This window comes from Sphaeramia orbicularis, chromosome 3 (genome assembly GCF_902148855.1).
Source record: "Sphaeramia orbicularis chromosome 3, fSphaOr1.1, whole genome shotgun sequence".
NCBI classification, from domain to species: domain Eukaryota; kingdom Metazoa; phylum Chordata; class Actinopteri; order Kurtiformes; family Apogonidae; genus Sphaeramia; species Sphaeramia orbicularis.
Genome location: NC_043959.1, coordinates 32831641 through 32855101, shown reverse-complemented (window position 1 = coordinate 32855101; position 23461 = coordinate 32831641). Strand labels below are relative to the sequence as shown.

The following is a 23461-nucleotide window of genomic DNA, read 5'->3' as shown; positions in this document are numbered from 1 at the left end:
GTCCCTAATCTTATCAAAAGAGCTTTATCCTAAAATCTACAGGATGCAAACTACCCTCTCTGTTTTTTCTACTCTAACCACCTCCTGTCTACTGACTGAAGGAAAACAGGTAGTGGTTCCTTCAAAAACAAATCACATAGAGATTATATGTATCCATGGTTTGCAGAAACATGCAACATTTTATTCTGGCGACTGGGATTCAGCGTGTCATCTTTTTTCTTGGCACAGCTGTGTAGAGCAGATTGGCGATGAGTTTAAAATGAAATATAAGAAGCACGCAGATCCTTTACTTAGATAAAAAAAAAAGAAAAGGCATACAACAGTGCAGAAATACTCCTTTACTTTATAGAATCTGAATGTAAAATGTTACTTAATGAAAAAGAACAGAGATAGAGTCAGCTAAATGGACCAAAGTATAAGTATTCATTATGCAGAATGGGTACTTTGAAAGTGTTAGACTATTATAGAACACACTGAACAGCTGGTGCAAATCTGGAATCAGAATTTCCCCAGTACATGAGGATATCGACTTATGCGAACATGTAAAAACAGTGATTTTCTAACCTTGCACCTTATTGTGAATTCACACTATCCAGATAATATGTACTAAATTGGTCAAATTTACTTACAGAAATGAACATCAAGCCCATTAAAGAAAAAAACTAAGTATCAGAGTCCCTTGGCTTGGGTCCAAATTGATCAAAAATGTTTTAGTCACTTTTGTTGTTGGTATATATTGGATCGGGCATAACACCAAATCTTGACTTGCTGAAGAAATTCTGATTTCAGATTCAGAATCAGCATATTTGACGTAAAATTAGGTATTTTTACACACATGGTGAAATCAATGTTGACCTGTCATATATTATTCTGTTTTTTACATGTCGGGGTATTTGACATTGTAGTTTATCTGTGTCAAGCACACTTTGTAGTATATTCATTCATTCATTTTCTGAACCCGCTTTATCCTCTCTAGGATCACGGGGGTCACTTAGGAGCCTATCCCAGCAACATAGGGGCAAAGGCGGGGTACACCCTGGACAAGTCACCAGTTCATCGCAGGGCTGAACATATAGAGACAAACAATCACTCTCACATTCACACCTATGGGCAATTTAGATTAACCAATTAACCTATCAGTGCATGTCTTTGAATGGTGGGAGGAAGCTGGAGTACCCGGAGAGAACCCACGCAGACACGGGGAGAACACACAAACTCCACACAGAAAGGTCCCACCCCCCGTCGACTGGTGTTGGAATCGAACCCAGGACCTTCTTGTTGTGAGGCACGAGTGCTAACCACTGCACCACTGTGTCGCCCACTTTGAAGTATAGTACTAGATTATTTCATATAAACATATACTTTTACATGAAGGGTAACTAAACAAAGAAAGACAAACCTAGTTGAGTAAAAGTACAGTCTTTGATGATGCAGTGAATTGGAAGTATAAGGGTGTTTTCACACTGGGTATCTGAGTCTGTATCCGAGTATGTTGGACCCCAAAGTCCACTTAATTTTATCAATGTGAATGCAAATGTTCTATGCACCAGTACCATACCCGAGGCCAGCAGAGAAGGTAGTCCTGGGTATGGACTGTGTGGATTCCAGTACAGAACGTTGCCGTGTGAAAGTGATCCGTACTCAAGACCAGAAGTGACCTAATCACCACTTCGACAACAGAAATGACCTAATCACCACGAGACCATAAACGATGCTCCTGTTGTCTCCTGAAAAAGCCTTGGATCCGCACAGCACTGGCTCATCTTATCGGCTGAACCACTCAGTGATATATCAGGGACAACGAAGGTCATTCTTCTTCTCTTTGCTTCAAACAGGCTAACAGATAGAAAAGTATCGCCTGCCAACAGAACCGTCGCTCAGTTGATGATGTAAGGGTTTGTCACTTCTGCGTTTGTTGGATAGCTACAGAATTCCTTCCACACCACCACCTACTGTTTTGGCCCTGTAACACCCACTCATTCTCAGGCACCGACCACAGTACACGCTTGTGAACGCAACATCTGTGGGAAAGGTGTGAGCGTATCCAGGTACAGCATGGATCCGGATACCCAGTCTGAAAACGCCCAAAGGCAGCAGAAAATGGAAATACTACATGAAGTGCAAATATTTCAATTAATTCTTTGCTTAAACGCAGTAGTATAAAAGTAACCCTCCCATGTTGGCACCAACAAATCTTCATATTAGATCAAATTCACCAACAACTAGGAACAACTTGAGCTCAGTGTCTTGCTCAAGGACACTTCAACATGTGGACATGGGATCAGTCTGCCAACCTACCAACCTTCTGGTTTGCGTTGACCCACATAGTTAAATACTTTGCTAAATTCCACTGAGTTGACTCCACATATCCAGTATTGTGCAAGTTACTTCCAAACTGTAATCCATTACAGATTACTTGTTACTGTTATTTAAAAGTAATTTCTTACCTTACAATAATACTTTCTCAGAATTACAATGTGTTACATGACGCCTGTATTACATCTGAATTACATACAGACTCTTGACTTAAATGGCGCGTGTGAAGTAGAAACCCCCCCCCCAAATACAAAGACATAGAAGATCCTTGGGGTGCATAAATTTGTGCCCTGAAATACATGTGGACAGATTGCTCAGTAAGTAATGCTACAGTCTATATGTTTTGAATCCCAGCAGGAACGCGTGCATTTTTTTCAACATTTTACATGTTCGAACAGGGGTGTGGCACTAGTCATAGGACTGTTAGCTCACCTTGTCATTGCTGATCACAGGGATCATGCGAACTATCCTTGAAAGCAGGGTTAGGGTTAGTAATGAGCATACGTTCATGTGGCCAATGTACTGTCTTCTGCCGTCTTCACCCATTGGCTGAACACCAACAGGAAATAGATCTGTCCTGATGCATTTTTGCTCAAGGTCTCACGGTCTCCCTGTTTTTTTGTTTGTTTTTTTTTCATTTGAGCAATTAAATTATGGGTAAAAAGTGTGTTGTAAGTCAAGTGCTATTGAACATGTACCGAGTAAACTATTACTGAAAATTGATTAGTAATGCCTTACACTACTGCGTTACAGCAAAAAGTAATCTGTTACCGTAATGCATTGCTTTTGTAACATGTTACTCCCAACTCTGTACATATCAGAAATCATCAGTATCAGAACATTTATATTTATCACTTTACCTTCACAGGATTCTGTGAAAATACAGCAGCTAAGTATCCTTAGAGCTCCCTCCTCTCATGTCCTTGGTCCCTTAGACGGATTATATTAAATGCCATTAAAGGTGATTTGGTCAGTCTGCTCTGAATACACAACTAAGAACTGCAGACATTCACAAGCCCCATGAGAATATTGAGGGGTTATTAAGGTGATGTTTTATTTGGGCAGTGTTTTGTGCCCTGCCAGAAAAGCTGGCAAGAGCTGTGAGAAGCCTTATTATGCTCAGCAGAGTGTGAATATCTGTGTAGTGAGTTGGCTGTATACTTCAAATGTGTGTCTGTCGGTGCATTCCAGCAACCTATCCAGGTGTTTGCCAGCTACCGGAATGGAAAGGCCACTGCACGACCACCTGTTCATGACAATTAGGATTACACACACACTTTAACAGTGTGAGCCGTCGAAGTGTGTGCAACCTGTCACTTTAACACAGCAGGTTTAATTAAAATGACACTAAAACGCTTAAACATTAGGACTCCATTTTGGCAAGTTTAATTGCTTACTCAGTAACCAAGCGGCAAGTGGGAGGACAGAGAAAAATGGTGCCTTCACATGTTGTCAGAAAAGTTACAAACAGAAGGTTGGTGGCTCTGGAAAGTGTTATGGACCATGCTTACAGAAAACACAACGTGTCAGCTTTAATTTGAGCACAACACTAAAATATTTCAGAAAACACATGCAGACCATTTTTATTTCAAGGCCATAAGCCGTGCAGTACCATTAATTCTGTTTTTCTTGAACTATTTCTGTGTTTGTTTAATTGTTACCCTGTGCATCCATTCCCAGTTGATGTTGTTTTGGCACAGGCTATATTTGTATGTGTTGTTGTTTTGTTTTAGATGGAACATTTGTACAATCTGATGAAAGCATGATTATATTCTTAACTCCAGATAAAACATTTTGCTTACAGTTCCACATTTTTTGGATGAAACAGTGCCATAATATGGTTTGACACACTTCAGTGACTTCTGCAGATGATCATGTTACACGAGAGTAGTCACTGAGCCCTGAGCACCATTCTGGAAATCTGCATTATTTGGTTGTTCATCATAACTGTTAGTTATTTATGAACAGTCCAACCACTTCAACGAAAATTATATGACAGAAAGATGACATAGGAAATGAAATATCCTGTGAGTAAAATTTTGAGTAGACAAGTGCAAATTTGTAAGACGGTAAAAACAAAAGTTCTTTTTGCACATAGACTGTGACTAAATGTGTGGGCAAGGCACACCCTCATGGAGACTGGGTTGGAAATGGAAACACTCTGGTTTCCAGCTGGTTTCCAGTCGGTTTATATAGAATCAACAATTTACTGGGGCAAGTGTTTGGGATTATTTATGACAATATGAAGTCTAACAGTGACAGCATTTCTTTGAAATGACTCTTGTGGTTGCATTTAATTTAATTTTACAATAAAATGACACAACTGTTCAAACAGGTCTTTAACATTTTCCACTAAAATATTCTGATTTGCATTAATCGGGGTCTACAAAAGTTAAATAAAATATGCCAGAGTTCTGCAGAATAAGTTAAAATAATTGAATTCTAGAGAAGAGAGAGTTTTGCATTACAAGAGTTTGTTGTAATGATAATTTCTACCACAGGGTTGTGACTGAATGTTATATGTATATTATGAATGTTATATTTTATTTGTGGAGCGTTACGGTTTATGATGTGTAGTGCTGGTTCTGTGGTATGTACACTGTTGCCCTTAAAGTTGGAATCAAATATTTTAACCTCTTTTCATGAAATTATTGTGACAATGTGATTTATTCTTGGTAGATAGAGCGTAACTTAGACTCAGTGCGTAATCATTGCACCTGGTCAAAGATGATTACCCATGTGTAGACATAGGAATAAAAAGAGGGATGTGTCTGGAAACCGAATTATTCCAACTTTATGGACAACAGTGTATTTTGGAGTTCTGTATAATGTAGTGTTAGTATATTTGTCATTTAAAGGCTTGTTGTGATGAGTGTGCATATGTATTTTATTGGCTTGTATGGTGAAAGGTTAACATGTTGATCCTAAATTATGTGTTTATTATATTGTTTATGTAAAAGCCCAACAAGTGTTAAAATGACAGCCATAAACTCATCAACACATCAGTTGTTCTATTCTATTCTATTCTATTCTATTCTATTCTATTCTATTCTATTCTACAGAAATGTCTGTCTATGTTTATATGTCCTCCATGTCATGTCCACCTTGTTCCTCCCTATGTGTCCATGGCATGTGTGATTTAACCTGCTGTCCTCTGTGTGCCTTTAATATGTATGTCTAAATCTAATGTTACTTTCTGTTTGTCTGTCTGTCTGTCTGTCTGTCTAATATGTCTATGCAAAGTGAGATGGAGATGTATAATGATCTGTAAAGATGAATCTCCCTAAGGGGGTAATAAACAAACTAACTAAACTAACAAACTTTCTATTCTATTCTATTCTATTCTATTCTATTCTATTCTATTCTATAGAAATGTCTGTCTATGTTTATATGTCCTCCATATCATGTCCACCTTGTTCCTCCCTATGTGTCCATGATATGTGTGCTTTAACCTGCTGTCCTCTATGGGCCTTTAATATGTATGTCTAAATCGAATGTTACTTTATGTCTGTCTGTCTGTCTGTCTGTCTGTCTGTCTAATATGTATATGCAAAGTGAGATGGAGATGTATAATGATCTGTAAAGATGAATTTCCCTAAGGGGGCGATAAACAAACTAACTAAACTAACAAACATTCTATTCTATTCTATTCTATTCTATTCTATTCTATTCTATTCTATTCTATTCTATCACACAATTAACTTAAACACACGCTAAATCTGCTGCTCACTAAACTTGTAAAAGTACATATTTCCGAGCAGTCCGTGAAGGCAGCAGAGCCGTAGCCAGAGGAGAATCTCTTTCTTCTTTTATCTGCTCGTGGTAAATGATGCTGCTCGCTGATTGGCTGCTGGCCTCTGACTTGTGCTCCATCCTACGGGCCGACCCTCAGAGAGCCGGGCTGAGTGCTCAGTCAGCACTTCTCTCGGTGATCCCCGACACACACACACACACTACCTGCTGCTTCTCACACACACTCACACACTCACACACACACACTCACACACACTGATGAGTGCACGTCTCGTCTGCGCGCACCGCCGGCTCCTGCAACCTGCAGAGTTCACCTGAACGCGCAAAGTGTGGACCAGAACTACTAAACGATGCGTGCAAATTGCGTTATGCGCTACCGCAGGTTATTATTGCTACTTTTGCGCTCTTTGAGGAGGTAACGGGGAAGGTGTGAGCTTTGCATGCCAACATCATGGATTGCCTTTTCCTTCTGATATGGACTTTCCCCATCCCGCTGGTCGGATGCACTGCTTCAGTCAAGCTGCTGTCCACCTTGTTGTCCTGGAATATTATAAAGGCAGGTGCCACACTATAAGTATGTTTATAGTCTTAAAGTCAGGAACAGAACCAAATATTTACCTTTCAGTGCGATTTACATGGAAAACAAACTCAGCTGTTGTTATTACTTGTGGTAAAACTAAGACAAGTTGTTGTCATCCCAAATTAAAGTCGAATCTAAAAGCTGTGCTGACATATGTGTCTTCAGGGGACTTCATTTATCGCTTTTCTTTATTTCTTTTTCTTTTTTTCTTTTTTTGCTCCCACTCCTGTTAGAGTTTGGAACCTGTTGCTACCTGTCTATTTATGATTTTTCTGCAGACGCTGCATATTTACTGCTCCCACACCGTATCGGCCAGCCACAGCCAAGGATTAAATCACGGTGAGTGCTTGTCTTCTGACATGTACTGATGTTTCTTCCAGCTGGCATGACTGAAGACAGAGTGGGAATAAAATGAGATACATGAGAGCAGTGTGGTAAGTCATTGTACCAGAGTTACCCACAGACAATAAAAGCTCCCTAAAGAAGAAGTTAAAAATACTTCAGTGTCCTGTGTTCCTTCTTAGAGATTGTTAATAATGAAAGACATGCAAAGTTAACAACTTTTAGTCCAGATTTATCTTGCAAAATCATTAAAAACTAGAAAAAAAGAGAAAGAAATGCAAGGTCTTATCACAGCTGATCTGTTCCTGTCCCTGTTTGACTGTCAGAGTTATCAGTGACTGGAGTTTTTAGTGTTTCATTTGACCTGAACACCATGACATCTGCGTGAAATTAGGACATCATATATTTACAGCCTCTGCTTGACTTCTATCTGACATGCATGGAAGTATCATGATGGTGTTCAGCTTCTGTTAAAAACCATCTGTGATCCATATGATTTCTTGTCCTCTGAGTAACTGTTCAGATTTGGTGTCAGAGATTGTGTTTCCTGTAAGCAGTTCTGAAACATAACCTGCAAAAAAAAGAGCTGGTGCTGTATTTTTTCTTTGTCTCCAAGTTTTTATACCAAACTAAATGTAAGATGAGACCATTTTCAGTTATTTTGATTGCATTTGCAGTGTAGTTGATACTTCAAACACTTTTCAGTTGATGTGTTTTCTTGTCATGATGCACTGTATGTTTTTCACACTGAAAAGGAGGCGTCTGAAAAAACCTGAGTGTCATGTTCACTTTCCACTGACAGGTATAAAAGTAAAGCTAAATGCAAATATTCACCCTGTGGACTGGCCAAAACCATTCTGGAAAAATTGGAAGTAATTAAGTGAAGCAGTCTGAGAAGATGGAACATGAAGGGGGAACTTTCCTTTTAACTTCTTCTCCATTCTTTTTCTCTTCAGATTATGTGTTTGTGACCCCGGTTGAAGTAGACCCTGAGGGGATCTACGTGAGCCACGATGTGACCAGACGAGGCCATCGCAGCAGGAGGTCCCTCTCTACGTCTCTGCACTACCAGCTCTCCGCCTTCGGTCGGAACATGCACCTGGACCTACATCCGTCCTCCGTGGTTGGACCGGGGTTCACGGTGCAGACCTTGGGCTCAGGTGGCATCTCCACGGTGATGAATGATGCAGGATATCACAGCTGCCTGTATCAGGGATTTATCCGAAACCTGTCCTCCTCCTCGGCGGCCATATCAACATGTTCTGGGCTGGTAAGTGTTAGTCAGTAACTTCTGGTTCCCTTGGGTTCATGTTGACGTGGCAGAGATTTCCCCACTTGTATTATTAGCTTAAATAGTTGTCTCTTTAAATGCATTAGCTCATTTCACCATGGTTTCAGAAAACTGTCTCCCGTTGAGCTGATGGAACTTTTCCAACGCTTTTTAAATGACCTCAACTAATATGATACTTCTTCATTTTCTGAAAGGTTTTCAGGATATTTTGGAAATAAAAGCATTTCCACTCCTCCGCCCCTACTTAATGCACCAAGCTTTTATGCTTGTTCAAACCCTTTGTCCTCTTCACATGTAGATTGCTTGGATGCACCATTGTCTGCACCGTTTAGATTTGGTCATTTGGGTGAATTGTAAAATGACATCATTGCCCATGAGTGTAAGCATCACTTTCTAGGACTTTGTCAAACGAGTCTTTGAACATGGGGAGGGGTGGAGAAAATAATGAAAGGATAAAAAGACCTGAGGAGGAGGGAAAAGAAACCTTACACCACTGACACTACAGAACAGGAAGAAGGGCCATAATTCAGTTTAACTGTTTATTTTAGGGTCAGCAAACACAACACAAGAAGGTATTATTGATCAGAGGCCACAGCCAGGTATGAGTTATTGCGTGCATTTGTCAACTCAACTTATTTTAAAAGAAACACTTCGAGGAATTCCCATGTTCCTAAATTTGGCAACTTGTTGTCAGCCTCATGTCTGCAAGGAACACAATGATGCACGTTGGCTTGCCACAGTGTAGTTGACCCAGGTTTTTGCTGGACCACTAGTCTAGTCCAGCTGTTGACAGTGTCTGATAATTGTATGATTGTCTACAACTGGAAGACTGTGTGTGCTGCCTGCTGGAAAAGTGTCTTCATCACATTTTCCATGTCATTGCCTTTGTTTACATCTCAGTGCAATGGTTCAGTCATTGCTATTTCCAGTTCCCTCCAGTCACCACACCCGCTGATGTACCGTGCAAATGAATATTAAAGATATTAAAGTTTAGCATTGGAGGAAATTACGCTTACTTGCTCACTCTATGAGCATGAGATGAGATGATTAATATGAAACTCATTTCTGTGTCTTCTGGATTCAAGACTTGTTAGCATTACGGGTGTGCCACCGCTTTCTCTGTCAATGCTTAGACTTTGGATATTCTACTTAATTGATGATCCATATGTATTGCTGTTTTATGGATATTAAACTGTTGACCAAGTCCCTGTTTTACTGTTACCAGCGACTGGATAAATATAGAGTTATGTCTGTGTACAAACTCAAAGACAAACCAAGTTTCACACTGGTGATTTTGTCGACCGCTGCTTTGACTTTAGCCATCTCTTCACCGCCAATTCTGCTATAGATAATGCAAAGCTAGTGACTTGGAGGAACAAAATGAACTTTTTCTTTGTTGGAAGTTACCCTGCAGACATTTATAATAGGAATCAACGGTTCCTTAGAGTTTCAACACTGCCTCATGCTATTGCTATGCTGTGTATGTATGGAATATACAATATAGAACAGAACTTCATTGTCATTGTTACAATACAATGAGAAACAGTTAAGCAGCATCTATCTTCATGTATGTTAGCTCTTCCTGAAGCAACACGTAAGGTATGTCTTTTGAGCAACAGGTAAAGCTCTACCGACTCACATATCATAACACAGAATAACATACAATTGACTGGCTATTTGGGTCAGTATTGGACTGATATTAAATAATGATATCAGACTTGTCCTTCACTACTCATAAAAAAAAAAAAAAAATCCCCAAAAACTCCACTAAAACCTCTTGACTAATATTGTTCAAGTTCATCAGCTACTACATTTTGGTTCTCTTGATTGTAAAAAGTTTCCTCATGAAATTACGAACCTATTACTCATACAACTAGATAGCTCACTAAAATACAGATGTCTTAATCGAAACCATCAAAGCTACGTAAAGAACAGGTGGTCTTTTTTTAACGTGTTCTACTCTGGTAAAACTATTTTAGGCGAAACTGCATAACTAATGATGCTGACATCTGTGGTGAAGATAGAACTCAACTAGGAAACTGCTTTTAAGCCTTAAATTGTTCTTAAAAGTGATGTCTGTGTCAACACATCACGTCTGAGATGTACTGAGGATATTTTCCCCAAACCATAAGGACTCTATAATTACAACATCCCTTGCTTTGTGGTTTATGAGGTGCCTGGACCCTCTGGCCCACCAGCACATGCATCCATGACACATCCCACACCAGTCTCAACTAAATGGACATGCAACACCTCCATAAAAGCCATACCTCCATCTATCATCCAGCCTCCATACTTCTTCTTACCTCCTCCTCCTGTGCTTGCCCTGCTCTTTTGTCCCCTGTTTGCCCTGCCTCTACATCTCCTCTTGTTCATAGCAATTAAAGCCAGGGTGAAGTTTCAGCCGCCTGGCTGGCACTGCTAATCTTCGCATTGTCCCTTTCATTAGGCTAGCTCCCTCTCACAATAAAACACCACTGACCCGTTCTCTTAAAAGCGCTGCGAGAATACAATGTGATTGGGTCGTGATTGAATTTGAATGGGCCATGACGAAGGCTTTGATCTATTTTTTACTCCTCCCAAGCTTTTTCCTATCTATTTTTTCCCTTCTCCCTCTCCCAAGTATGACCTCAGGGCCGTCGTTGGTTGGATGTTCAGTCTGCCTGTTAAGTGGACTTGCGTTTTGATGTTTCTCAAGCGGATGATGTGTAATAAGAGGCAGTGTTGTTTTAAAAAAAAAATACAGACAAGGAATGAATGCATTCAAAGCAAATTCTGGCCTTTCCTTCTTCTTTTAGTCAATGTGTGTTCCGTTAGACTGCTCTAAGGCTTAGAACAACGAAGCATTTAACCCCTGCTTTTCATCTTGCCCTTTGCCTAGAATATTTGGATTAAGTACAAATGAGGGAAGAGTCATTTGGGCTTGCTTGATGCAGTGCTGGGTTTGAGAAAGAGATTAAGGTGGGATTAAAAACAACACAAGAGGGGAAGGAAGTCAGAAAAAGACAGGGAAATCCAGAGAAAATAGACAGCTCAAGAGAGAGGGAGAGAAAAGCAAAGAGGATGAAATAATGAATGAGAAGTGAAATGGGCTGAACTGAGAGCTGAGAGGGAAAGTGTTGCGTAAGAATAATGTGAATTCATTGTTTGGTGTTGAAGCTCCCAGGGAGGTTGGATGGTCTCTTTTTAAGGAGTTGGAGAGATGGACTCTGTTTCTGTCAAAGGGCTTTGGAAAAGAAATTGGGTGTGAGGAAGAGATGAGGCGAAAGAAAGAGTTAGAGCTTTCCCTTTCTTGACTTCATTGTCTCCTTTCAACAGGGACTAGGAAAGAGTAGAAGGAGGAAATGAAACTGTGAAAGAGCTCTTCAGACTTGAACTTGCTCTCTAATAGCAGCCGAGGTGTCAGCACCAGCTACTCGTCCAAACCGAGACCTCTATCCCTTCTTTTTTTTAAACATTTACCCTGGCCCGGGCCAAGCAGATGGAAGTGGGATTCAGCTGTTTAAATGAGGACTAGGACGGGATGGTATTAAGAGCAGGGCATGGCGGGATGGATGGATGGATGACTAGCAGAGAGGGATTTTCTACTGTAAATCTCCATTAATTGAACATGCTGCTATTTCTTGGTTTTTAATTACTTTCTCCGTGTCCTTATGAAGCACCACTCGTGGTTTGAGTGAAATGAAGTTGTCTGTCTCGCTTTTGCATGAGAGATGAAAGGATGTCGTTTCAGATATAATGCTCTCTGATTTGTAAGAGAGGAGAAGGGCAGGGGGTCCTCTCGCCTCTTCCTTTCTTCTTTTGAGGTTTTCTCTTCTGAGGTCACTGTGCTGGTTGACCCCAATCCTCTCTGCTCGGGTGTGGGGGTGGATGGGTAGGTGGAGGGTGTCAACCTGGACTCTCACAGGTTCTTACTATGCAGTGCAAGTTCAGAGTTGTTGCCACTCGTGTGAATGCAGAGAAGCAGTGATTTACTGTTCTTCTCTGTCCTGCCTGCCCCTTCCCAGGATAGTATTCTTCTCCCCGGGGTTACGAGGGCAGATCTGAGACCTGCTCGCCAGGAGCGCTGTGGTAGACTATATATCCTCACAAAGTTTTTTTTTTAGAATAGACTGTAAATGCAGAGGAATGAAATAGTTAAAATGCAACACATGCTTTGCAATGCAACACAGAAAATGTTGTGTATATTTGTCATACCTTGGATAAACTGCATACTTTTTATTCACTTAAACAGGACACAAAACATATAGTGTACTGAGAGGAGTACTTTTGAAATGTAATATGACACAGATTATAAAGGTAATAACAAATAACAATATACGATAATAACAAATAATCACTTAATTTTAAATAATTCAACATTTTTCCATAATTTGCCTGCCAATATTTGAAGCAAGGTAATAAACAGTATTCAACAGTAGTTGCTTTTCCATTGACCCTCAAATTGCGCAAATATGTCTTGCGCCTAAAAATGTACCTAATGTAAAAACGACAATTTCGCCAAAAGTCTCATTTTTCGATTAAAAGTTTTTGCACTGGCAAGAGGTGTTTTTTCAGGTGTAGCGCAAATGGTATATCATGCAAACTGCAATGGAAAGACCTTTTTTTGCAACTAGATTCAGGTTAATTAAAAAAAAACAAAAAAACAGATGTTGACATATGTCACAGCAAGCAAAGAAGAGGAAGAAACATGTTGCTGTATGTGTGGACACACCAGGAAACCCAATCATTTTTCAATTTAGTGTGAGATAGAGGAATAATATATAATAATAATAATGATTATATCTGTAAATCAACACCATATTTACATTCGTCGCCGTGTTTATGGAATGACTTCTTGTGTCATCTCGTGATAACAAATAAGCAAATCATCGCATGTGTGATTTAATGGAAAAACCGTCGTTACGCACTTATGTTTTTTCGACATTTAGTAAATATCAGTAAAGTTTTACGCCGATGTCCAATGGAAAAGTGACTGGTGATACAACTTAGTTCTTTAATATAACTAGTTTTATAACTGTAGCTAGTTAACATAGAAATGTGGATTTTAAAGCACAACCAACAAATAGGATGTATAGATCACAAATAATGAGAGTTATATTCTACATATACTTTTTCTCTTATTTATTGTTCTGCTAATTCCAGCTGTTTAATCTGCAGAGGTGATTAAAAATGTATCTGAATCTGTGATGGGCACAGTTAGCTGTAGTGTAGATGGGGTTAATATTTAGCAGTAATAATGGAATATACAATAATACTAGTACATATTGTATGCACTTACAACAACTAAAACTCTTTTCTCTAGTGAAACATTCAGTCAATGGATTCTCTCCTCATCAGTCAACTTGTGTCAAGCTGACCGAGACCTTTACTATGACCTTTCCCAAGCCCCTGTAGGCCAGGTCAGAGACATGTTGGGGTCTGTGGAAACTGAGCTCTTTGGTTTCAGTTATCAATCGGCACACTTTGTGGCATTAGTTTTATCCTTCTCATATCAGAACACGTGCAATGCATGGAACTCTGGAAGGTGAACAGGTTAGATAACAACCTTACAGAAATGTGTGATTGGCTTATATTAAACATACCTTCAGATATCAGTGTAATAATACTTACTTCAGATGACATTTTGACTTGTGAAGGCAGAGAACACACCCAAATGGCTGCCTCTTATTTCAGTGCTACAGTCTTAAAATAATGTTTTGAATGCCCACCTGAGGCCGGTTCTAAAAGTAAGCCAGTCTCTGTAGACAGCCCCATGGTACAAGTGTTCCCTACTCAGCAGAAATAAACATATTTACAGCCTGGCGCTATCCCCATTTTTTGTTGACTGTCATCCATTTTTACATAATTAGCACGTTATAATATCAAGGATCAATTTGCACATGATTAAGGCTATGGCTGCTGTGATTGACGGGTGCTGTCTGTGCCATATTAGGTTTTATTGACTAGCTTGGCTGCTGAGTCAGACATACTTTTTGGATGTAAATTAGGGAATATACATATTACTTACTATGCAAATAAGCCTTGCAGAGTGCTGGTGTTAAGTCTGCACAAACTCACCTCTCAGTCACTGTCTTCCAGTTTGTAAGGCTCGGATGAACATTTAATTAACATTTAAGGATATCAAGTGTGAAATCTTTAGTCAGTTATCAGAGGGATCAGTTTAGAATGCATGCTTCTGGTATTTAAATACAAACACTGATGATGACTGATGACTACTTTATTACATATCTCCATATCCTTATTATCCAGAAATCCTGGAGTGTAACATCTGCAGAATACACAACATTAATGACTATCAGATCCTCACTGATCTGCTGTTAAAGAAGTACTCACTGCTCAAATGCACACGGTCTCTTTTGGAGTTCAGAGATGCTGTAATACATATCATGCTTTGAGTACTGAATTTAACATCATTACTAGATTTTTCAGGGAAATCTCAGGCATGTTCAGTGACATATAACATTACTTAGGAGTCACACGTTAATTAAATACAGGTCAGACTGGCCTTAATTACCATAAATAGCCACAGCTTATTGTCATGGACATTTTATTAGATTATATTACAGATGTGAAGTAGTGCAGACGCGTGAAAGTTAGTTTGATTGTGGAGAGCTCTGTGTATATGTGTGTGTGTGTGTGTGTGTCTGTTGATTAGAGACATACAATCTGAGAGGTTTTGAAGTTTCTGGAGTTTTCACTTTAAAACTTTATGGGTGTGTTTGCATCAACCTCCCACTGGCACAAAATCTTTTGTGAATAGGTGCATAAAATGGAGCAGATTATAAGCACAAAAGCTGTGAAATTCCCTGTGCAATTATCAGTTGCCATCCATTCTTTGTGGATTTGGTCCTATGTGTTAACATTTATTAAGTAGCTGAAATGACTTTGTTGTTGTAACAACACAGTGTCAGTCGATGCGGTCTGTATTTTCAGTAAGTTAGTGTCAGCATGGTGAATTTCACAACTCTGTTCCCCAGCTCAATCCCCTTATCCAAATATGGTCACTTAAGAAAAAACAAAAGCAAAACAAAAACAAGATGGCAATGGCTATTTTGAGGCTTCAGAATGGGAAGTCTGACATCACAGGTTTCATCCACAATTTTATGCACAGTCTGCCAACCAGACGAGGGGATGACAGCAAATCATGCATTTTAGTGACAATGACCCTCATGAACCCTCTACAAGAAGCAGAAAGCCACTTTTTGCATCAGCCTTTATGTTGTGGTTCAGTTTTGGCTAACCTTGTCTGACTTATTAGATGCTTGTTAGATGCTGGCCATCCCACAGCACCTCCCAGATGTCGCTGCTTAAATGTGTGAGTGTTCACCCATGTGAGAGAAAACACACTCAAAAAACGTGTTAGTACACACCTCCCTTTTTGTCCCTTCCTCCTTCATCTTTTGAGGTTTAAACCTGCAGTCTGATTGCCGTCGTTGACACGGTGCCGTGTGTTGTGGTGACTGTTGTAAGAGGGGAGCATAACCTATGACCTCTGTCTGTGTCTACCGGCCTCGGGACCCCCTGTGGAGTGAAAAGACATTTGCTCTTTTCCCGAGCTGTTCTATCGCTGCTGGATCTACTTCAGTCTCTGGAGGGCTTGTGCTTGTAGAAACCGTTGTTTTGTAAACATATGAGGGATTGATTATCTGGAAATTGTGACATGTACCATAGCAAAACTGTTTCTATTACTGTATCTGTAACTTCTTCTATTCGCTGTTGTTTTGCTAGAAATTGTAAATGTATTTCAGGAATAAACAATGACTTTAAAGGATTTTCAAATGATTTATGCAGATGTCTGCAAAAAGTAAGTAAACGACATCTGGAAAATCAAAGAATTTGGCTAAAAGGCACATTACATTTAGACACCCAGTCTGAATATTTAATTTGTGTAAATGTTGTAATCCATGACACTCCTCGAGGAATTGAGACAATATATGATTACACATCTGCAGAACTGGGAAAAGAGACAGAATGTGATGTCTGTGTGTGTGTGTGTGTGTGTGTGTGTGTTTTTGTCAGTTTGCTGTAAATCCCTCAGGCTTTTGCCGAGTTAAAATGACACTTGAATGACTGATTTCCAACCAGTACTTGGGTCATTTGTACCTGTCCGTTTTCTGTAAAAGCCAACAAATTGGAACGTCTCCCTGCTACAATATGCCTCTCTGACTTGGCTATAATTCAGCCCCTGGGTTGGGCCACAGAGGAGCTCAGAGCTTGGCGCTACAAGAGGAGAGTGGCCCGGAGCCGTTCCCTGGTGGTCTAGATGCTGACAGTGATGTAGTGCCCACTGTTAGATGCCAGCGGGAGAGGGGGGTCAGGCTCTCAGCATGGGTGTGGGATGCTGTGTGTGTGAAAGAGAGAGAAAAAACAGAGTCTGTGTGTGTGTGTGTGTGTGTGTGTGTGTGTCTGTTTGCGTGAGAGTCCTTTCTAGTCTGCACAAGGTCTTTCTCACACAAGACTAATGGCTGGTGTTGAAGTCTTCAAGTGGATGCTGCAACTTCCACAAACAGAGCCCATGCGTCAAATATGACCTACTATTGTCACTGCTGCACTACATTTACCGATGCTGTGGTAAAACAGCAACCCTGTATCAGTCTTTTCTGATATGAATCTGCATGCTTTGTGTTACCGTATGAATGCTGTGGCTCAAATCTCACACATGATAAAGGAAAACACCATCCATCAGTGCTATTCTGTAAGCGCGGCTGGTGAGAACAGAGATTTTAGTCTCACACCATCAGTGCCAATATGGAGGTGAGCACTGGAATAAAATAGTGACCACAAATAGCAGCTAAAGTAGGAACATATGGAGTGTAGTTTAGAGAAACGAGTATATTTATAGAGCTCTTCTCTGTTTTTACACCTGTGCATACCTGGGCACTTCATCTTTCACATCTTACAATTAACCCATAAAGACCCAGTGTTACTTTTATGTCAGTTCCTAAATTAGTTTTTTACTCTATTTAACATTTCTTACGCAATTTATTACTGTTTCTTATACTGTTATCCTCTGTATTTTGTGTTTTTTATTTGAAAACCAGATATTTTCCTATATTTGCTTTACTGATCATGTAGATCACAGGTGTCAAACATAAGGCCCGGGGGCCAAAACCGGCCCGCCAAAGGGTCCAATCCGGCCCCTCAGATGAATTTGTGAAATGCAAATATTATAAGGAAGATATTAATAATCAAGGATGTTAAAATCATTTTAGGTCAATTCGATCTAAAGTGGGTCAGACCAGTAAAATACTATTATGACAACCTGTAAATAATGAAAAATGCTAATTTTTAATATTTGTTTTAGTGTAAAAAAAAGTAAAATTACACAAAAATGTTCATATTTACAGACTATCCTTTTACAAAAAATGTGAATAACCTGAACAAATATAAGCAATATGAAATGTCTTAAGAAACGTTTGCAGAATTTTACCAATATTCTGCCTGTTACCAAATATTTTGTATATTTGTAGATCCACTGTGATCTGTAAGTTATGATGCACATGTATAAATGATAAACTGAGGTGTAATATTGTTAAAATTGCACTTATTTTTCTTAAGAATTTTCAGGTTGTTCATATTTGATCATGTTATGTTCGAGTACAGTTTGTAGATGTAAACATTTTCATTACGGAATTTTTTTTTTCACTCAAAAACATAGAGAAAACTTTGGAGTTGACATTATTTCTAAGTTTTTATCCTATTATTTATATCATTTTACTGGTCCGGCCCACTTTAGGTCATATTAGGCTGTATGTGGCCCCTGAACCAAAATGAGTTTGACACCCCTGATGTAGATGTTCATAAAAGCTCAGATTACAGTTGAGGGTTATTATATCAAAACCATAGAAAACTGATGAAAAGGTGACTTTTTCAGTCAAATCTATCATTAATTGAACATAAAACAAGTGTGTCCATCCACTATCATCGATCTAACTCCATGGGTTTTACTGGTGAATCAATGTTGTAGAAGATGACGGTGTTTCCACGTTCACTACGAAGCCTCTGAACATATCTGATGACCATGAAAAGATGACGAACTGTATTGTGCACCAATTATTTACATGTATTGATAGGATTAGTGGATCAATAGGTATTGAACTGTTGACATCAGTAGATGGTTTTGGATGTTTGGGTCTTTAAAGGTTAAACTTACACCACTTGAATGTACGAACGTAACATCACTGTACACAATAGCCTACTTGTAGTTAGTGTTTTGTGTCTTGAAAAGCCTTTTCAAATCCTCTGGGTTGTGTTAGGGTGTGAAGAGAAATGGTAGCAGACTTCAGACTTTTTTCCCATCCACATTTCCAGCCCCAGATGACTTGTTGAAAATGGGAAGACCCTAGCGGATAACTCAAATAGTACTATCACAGGCAGTTTATTAAGCTTAAAATGTTTGCATTACAGCCACAATACATTTATAAGTGTAAAAGCATTAGAGTTGGACTGTAACCCAGTTAGAGCACAATTAACAGCACTTTGATGAAGGACATTTCCATTTGTATGGGCTGGTTCGGGAGTAGTCCTCCTGTTCCCTGCTGTGTCTACATGGGATAACAAGTGGGACCGTGCCCAAAGGCTCCATCTGACAAAAGACTCATCCAGAACCATCGGTTTCTCTCTTTGTGTGTGCCCACCTCTGCTGTGCTCCCCAGTCATGCACAGAGGGTGTCACTAGGTTGTTCAAAGACAATTAGTGATGCTAAACAAGGACAGCAGTTCTCCAGGCTGTTGACACATCACGGTCCTAATCAGTAGTACATGAAGGTCTATGCATGCGCTCATTAATAAAGTGACAGTGAATGGCCCTGCTGCAAATCACCCACCCTGTTGCATTTGAAAAAGCTATTAGAGTAATAAGTAAAGCTGGTTATCTTCAATCAAGTAATCCATTTTTTGTAGGATCTGGTATATTAACATTTTTTTAATATTGTATATTTAAAAACAATAGAACTTATGTTTCGTGCTAAATGCAAAAGTCTTCCTCTTTGTATTCAGAAGAAAATTAAGTTAAGAGAAGGAAATTATAATTTAAGAAGGATGTTTGTGCTTGAAACATATAAAGCAAGAACAAACGTTAATAAATATCACTGTGTTTCTGTTATTGGTGTCAAACTATGGAAGCAATTGAAGGATGAAGTGAAATTGTATAGCTCACTGTCGAGTTTTAAAAAAGCTTTAAGTTGTCAAATTCGTAAGAGCTATGAAAGTACAATGATCTCTAAGTGACTTAAGAAACTGAATGTAGACCAGGGGTATCAAACTTATTTTAGTTCAGGGGCCACGTACAGCCCAGTATGATCTCCAGTGGGCCGGATTAGTAAAATAATAGCAGTGAAAAAAGTAAAATTACATTATGATAATGTTTACATCTACAACGTTTTCCTTAAAAATCTGAATAACAAGAACATCTTTAAATGTCTTAAGTTAAACAAGTGAAATTTTAACAATATTCTGCCTCAGTTTACCATTTACGCGTGTGCATTACAACTTACATTACAATTACAAATACACAAAACGTTTAGTAACAGGCAGAATATTGGTAAAATTGCATTTACTTCTCAAGACATTTCGGGTTGTTCATATTTGTTCAGGTTATTCACATTTTTTTAAGAGGATAGTTTGTTGATATAAACATTTTCATGTAATTGTACTTTTTTTTACACTAAAACAAAGATAAAATCTGCAGTTTTCATTATTTATAGGTTATTATGATAATATTTTACCAGTCTGACCCAATTGAGATGTAATTGTTCTGTATGTGGAACCTGAATTAAAATTATTTTTACACTATTAATTGTTAATATCTTCAGTGTAATTTTTGTATTTCACAAATTCATCCTATGGGCCGGATTGGACCCTTTGGCGGGCCAGATTTGGCCCCCGGGCCTTATGTTTGACACCTGTGTCTTAAGACATTTCAGGTTGTTCATATTTTTTGCAAAATTATACTTTGTTTTAGTGTAAATACATGAAAATATTTACCTTTACAAAGAGAAACATTTGGAGTCGTCATTATTTATATGTTATTATGATTGTATTTTACTGGTCTGACCCACTTGAGATTGAATTGATCTGAATGTGGAACCTGAACTAAAAGGATTGTTAATATTTTAGTGTAATTTTTGCATTTCACAAATTCATCCCAAGGGCCGGACTGGACCCTTTGGCAGGCCGGATTTGGCCCCCGGGCCGTTTGTTTGACACCTGTGATGTAGACTAATTTGTGTTAATGTTTTATTTGCTGAAAATTCAGGTTTGGAGTTGGAGTAAGGATGTTAATTTGTGGTTTTTTTTTATATGTATGTGTTTTTGTACATAACTGAAATAAAAATAGTCATTCATTCATTCATTCATTCATTCATTCATTCATTCGTCTCAGCGTTACTTTTGCGCTGGTGAAATAGAGTCATTTGAAGTTAAAGGAGACGAAATTCAACTGATGTTCTGCCCTGTCATTTCTGCTTGGCTCCTGTTTACTGTGTCGTTATCCTCTGATCCACGAATCCAAAATTACCATCTCTTCTCTACCCATTTCTTACTCCATTTTAAAGACACATAATTCTCTTGAGCAAACTGTAATTATTCAGATTGTGATTCTATTGAATAAGTTGGATGCCCGAGGGGCCTCTCCGCTCCCATATGATATTTCCCCCCTTGCTCACCACACACTGTGTTCATATGATTCTCCACTGAGCTGGAGTGCAGATGTGCCTCAGAGCTCAGTAATCACCGGCTTGGGGCTTCTCACCGCTCAGCCCTAGTCTTTAACAGCATGTAAGCACTTACTCATTTGCCGTATAATGTCATGGTAGAAAACCTTAAAAGAGCCTAAAGTTTATACAGAGACAAGCTAACGATGCTGTCTCCCCTGAATTAAACCACTATGTTACCAAAGAAACAGAGGTGTTTTGTTGCTGAAGTGACTTTTGCCAAAGAAAAGCCAAAGGAGAAGTCTTGTGAGAGTATTTTGAGTTGGTTTTGTAATTGTGCTAACTGGTGATCTGTTCCAACCTGTAATCAAACTTTGTGAATAAGACCAGTTGAAATGTGTGTGAATGCTGGTGTTTAGCAGAAGGTGTTCGTCCCTTTAATCTAGCCAAGTCTTACAAGTGTTAATAGACTCAGGTAACTGGAGTTCTTCTGAAGGTTACTGATGGTACAGCTGGCTTTGTCAAAGAAAGGCGCCTGTTAAAATGTGAAACTCACTATTTACTCCAACCATTTCAGTCATTTCTTCTTCCATTCTGATAAAACAATGTCTACCTACTGAATAAACGCCAATATACAGTTGTGCTCATAAGTTTAGATCCTTAGCAGAATTTGTCATTCTTTGGCCATTTTTCAGAGAATATGAATGATTATACAAAAACTTTTCTTTTACTCGTGGTTAGTGGTTGGGTGAATCCATTTATTATCAAACAAATGTGTCTGCTCTTTTGAAATCATACCGACAACAGAAACTATCCAAATGACCCTGATCTAAAGTCGACATACCCTAGTTCTTAATCCTCTGTATTGGCCCCTTTAACATCAATAACAGTTTGAAGTCCTTTGTGGTAGTTGTGGATGAGGCACTTCATTTCCTCAGATGGTAAAGCTGCCCATTCTTCTTGGTAAAACACCTTCAGTTCCTTTAAGATTTTGGGTTTTCTTGCATGAACTGCATGTTTGAGACCTCCCCAAAGTGGCTCAATGATATTGAGGTCAGGAGACTGAGATGACCACTCCTTCACCTTCACTTTTTTCTGCTGTAGTCAATGACAGGTGGACTTGGCCTTGTGTTTTGGGTCATTGTCATGTAGGAACATCCAAGACCGTCCCATGTGCATTCTGTCAGGGTATGTAAACTTATGAACACAACTGTAAATGGTATTTAGGCTTTTACGTTTTACACATGAATTCCATGGATGGATGGACAAAGTGACAGCTCCTCAAAAGTGCAAACAAAACATCTTGATCTCCCCCTGGTGGTTAGCTACAGTATAGGACTCAATAGCATTCTACACTGTGGCAGAATGACATCGCTTTACAAAAAGTTGTTATATCTTGTTTTGTTTTTGGTCACCACTATTGAGGGTCAGACTAAACTAAGGTGATACTGAACATGAGTATGAGTCAGAGGCGATTTCTGGAAGACTGCAAGGGAAGCTCAGCTTCCCCTAAAATTATGAAAATTAAATGGTTAAATATGTACGGTTGTGTTGACATTTCATTGACTACAAATGTGTTAGAACACGTTCATCTCAAAGACGAGTTCGTTCAGAATCAGCTTTATCACAAATCAATGGACTCGATAATGTTCACTTCTCATACATTCCCGTTGCGCTGTTTTCTCATACGATCTCTGCTCAGTGCATTTGCCCGTAGACGCTCGGCATCCATGCACTTCAGTCGGACTGAGTGGAACAGTTTTTTTCATTGCCTCACAACTGGACGGTAATTGGATAAATACCACGATGTTGTCCCGCCCCCAGACGCTCGGTGTCTCTGGGGGTGAGTGGAGATGTGGGCGGAGCTCGGCTGGGCTGGATGCCGGGCTTCCACGTGCTGATTGGAGGATCAGTCGAAAGGCTGAATCCCATTTGATTGACAGCTATTTTGAGATCTACTCCTTCAATTGACAGAGTTCAGTTTAATACCGTTGCGTATTCTGCTGTGAAATCGAGAGAGAAACCACTACGAAATTACTTGTTCATTTCTTGCACTGTAAATACACAAATACACAAATCACAAGGAACGGAGGGCCGAATTTATGTTTAAATAACTTGACAATTTTTTGATGTAAGCCGACAATGAGCTTCCCCTCTCTGAAAGACGAGCAGCCGCCACTGGTATGAGTATGTACTGATATGTCAGAGTGAAATGTCACTATGAGTGTTTCATTATTATCTGAGACAGGACTGAACAATTTAGCTATTGTTAAATTGTGATGCTATATAATATAATAGTGATTATTCGTGTTTATATATCATGAATAGAACCTCATTGATATTCCTGATGTTTTAGTAGTTTCATATCATTTTTATATTTATTTAAACTATCCAACATACTTTGCCTTCATGCTTTTCTTCTTCTGCTTCTTTAATTGCACATTCTTCTTCTCAAATTATTAAGCAGACTAGGTATTACACTTGCATATCGCTGCCCTCTACTGGCTTGCGATATGTGCATTT

At 39.1% G+C, this 23461-nt stretch overlaps 1 protein-coding gene across 1 annotated transcript in view; it reads left to right on the top strand.

Moving 5' to 3' along the window:
• The first annotated feature begins 6212 nt into the window (after positions 1 to 6212).
• The window catches only part of adamts18 (ADAM metallopeptidase with thrombospondin type 1 motif, 18), a 96463-nt gene continuing 79214 nt past the window's right edge, over positions 6213 to 23461 (top strand). The window contains exons 1-3 of the mRNA XM_030129385.1: positions 6213 to 6625; positions 6928 to 6988; positions 7948 to 8261. Coding sequence (XP_029985245.1) covers positions 6521 to 6625; positions 6928 to 6988; positions 7948 to 8261 — 480 coding nt within the window. The 5' untranslated portion in view covers positions 6213 to 6520. The remainder of the gene's footprint in view (positions 6626 to 6927; positions 6989 to 7947; positions 8262 to 23461) is intronic.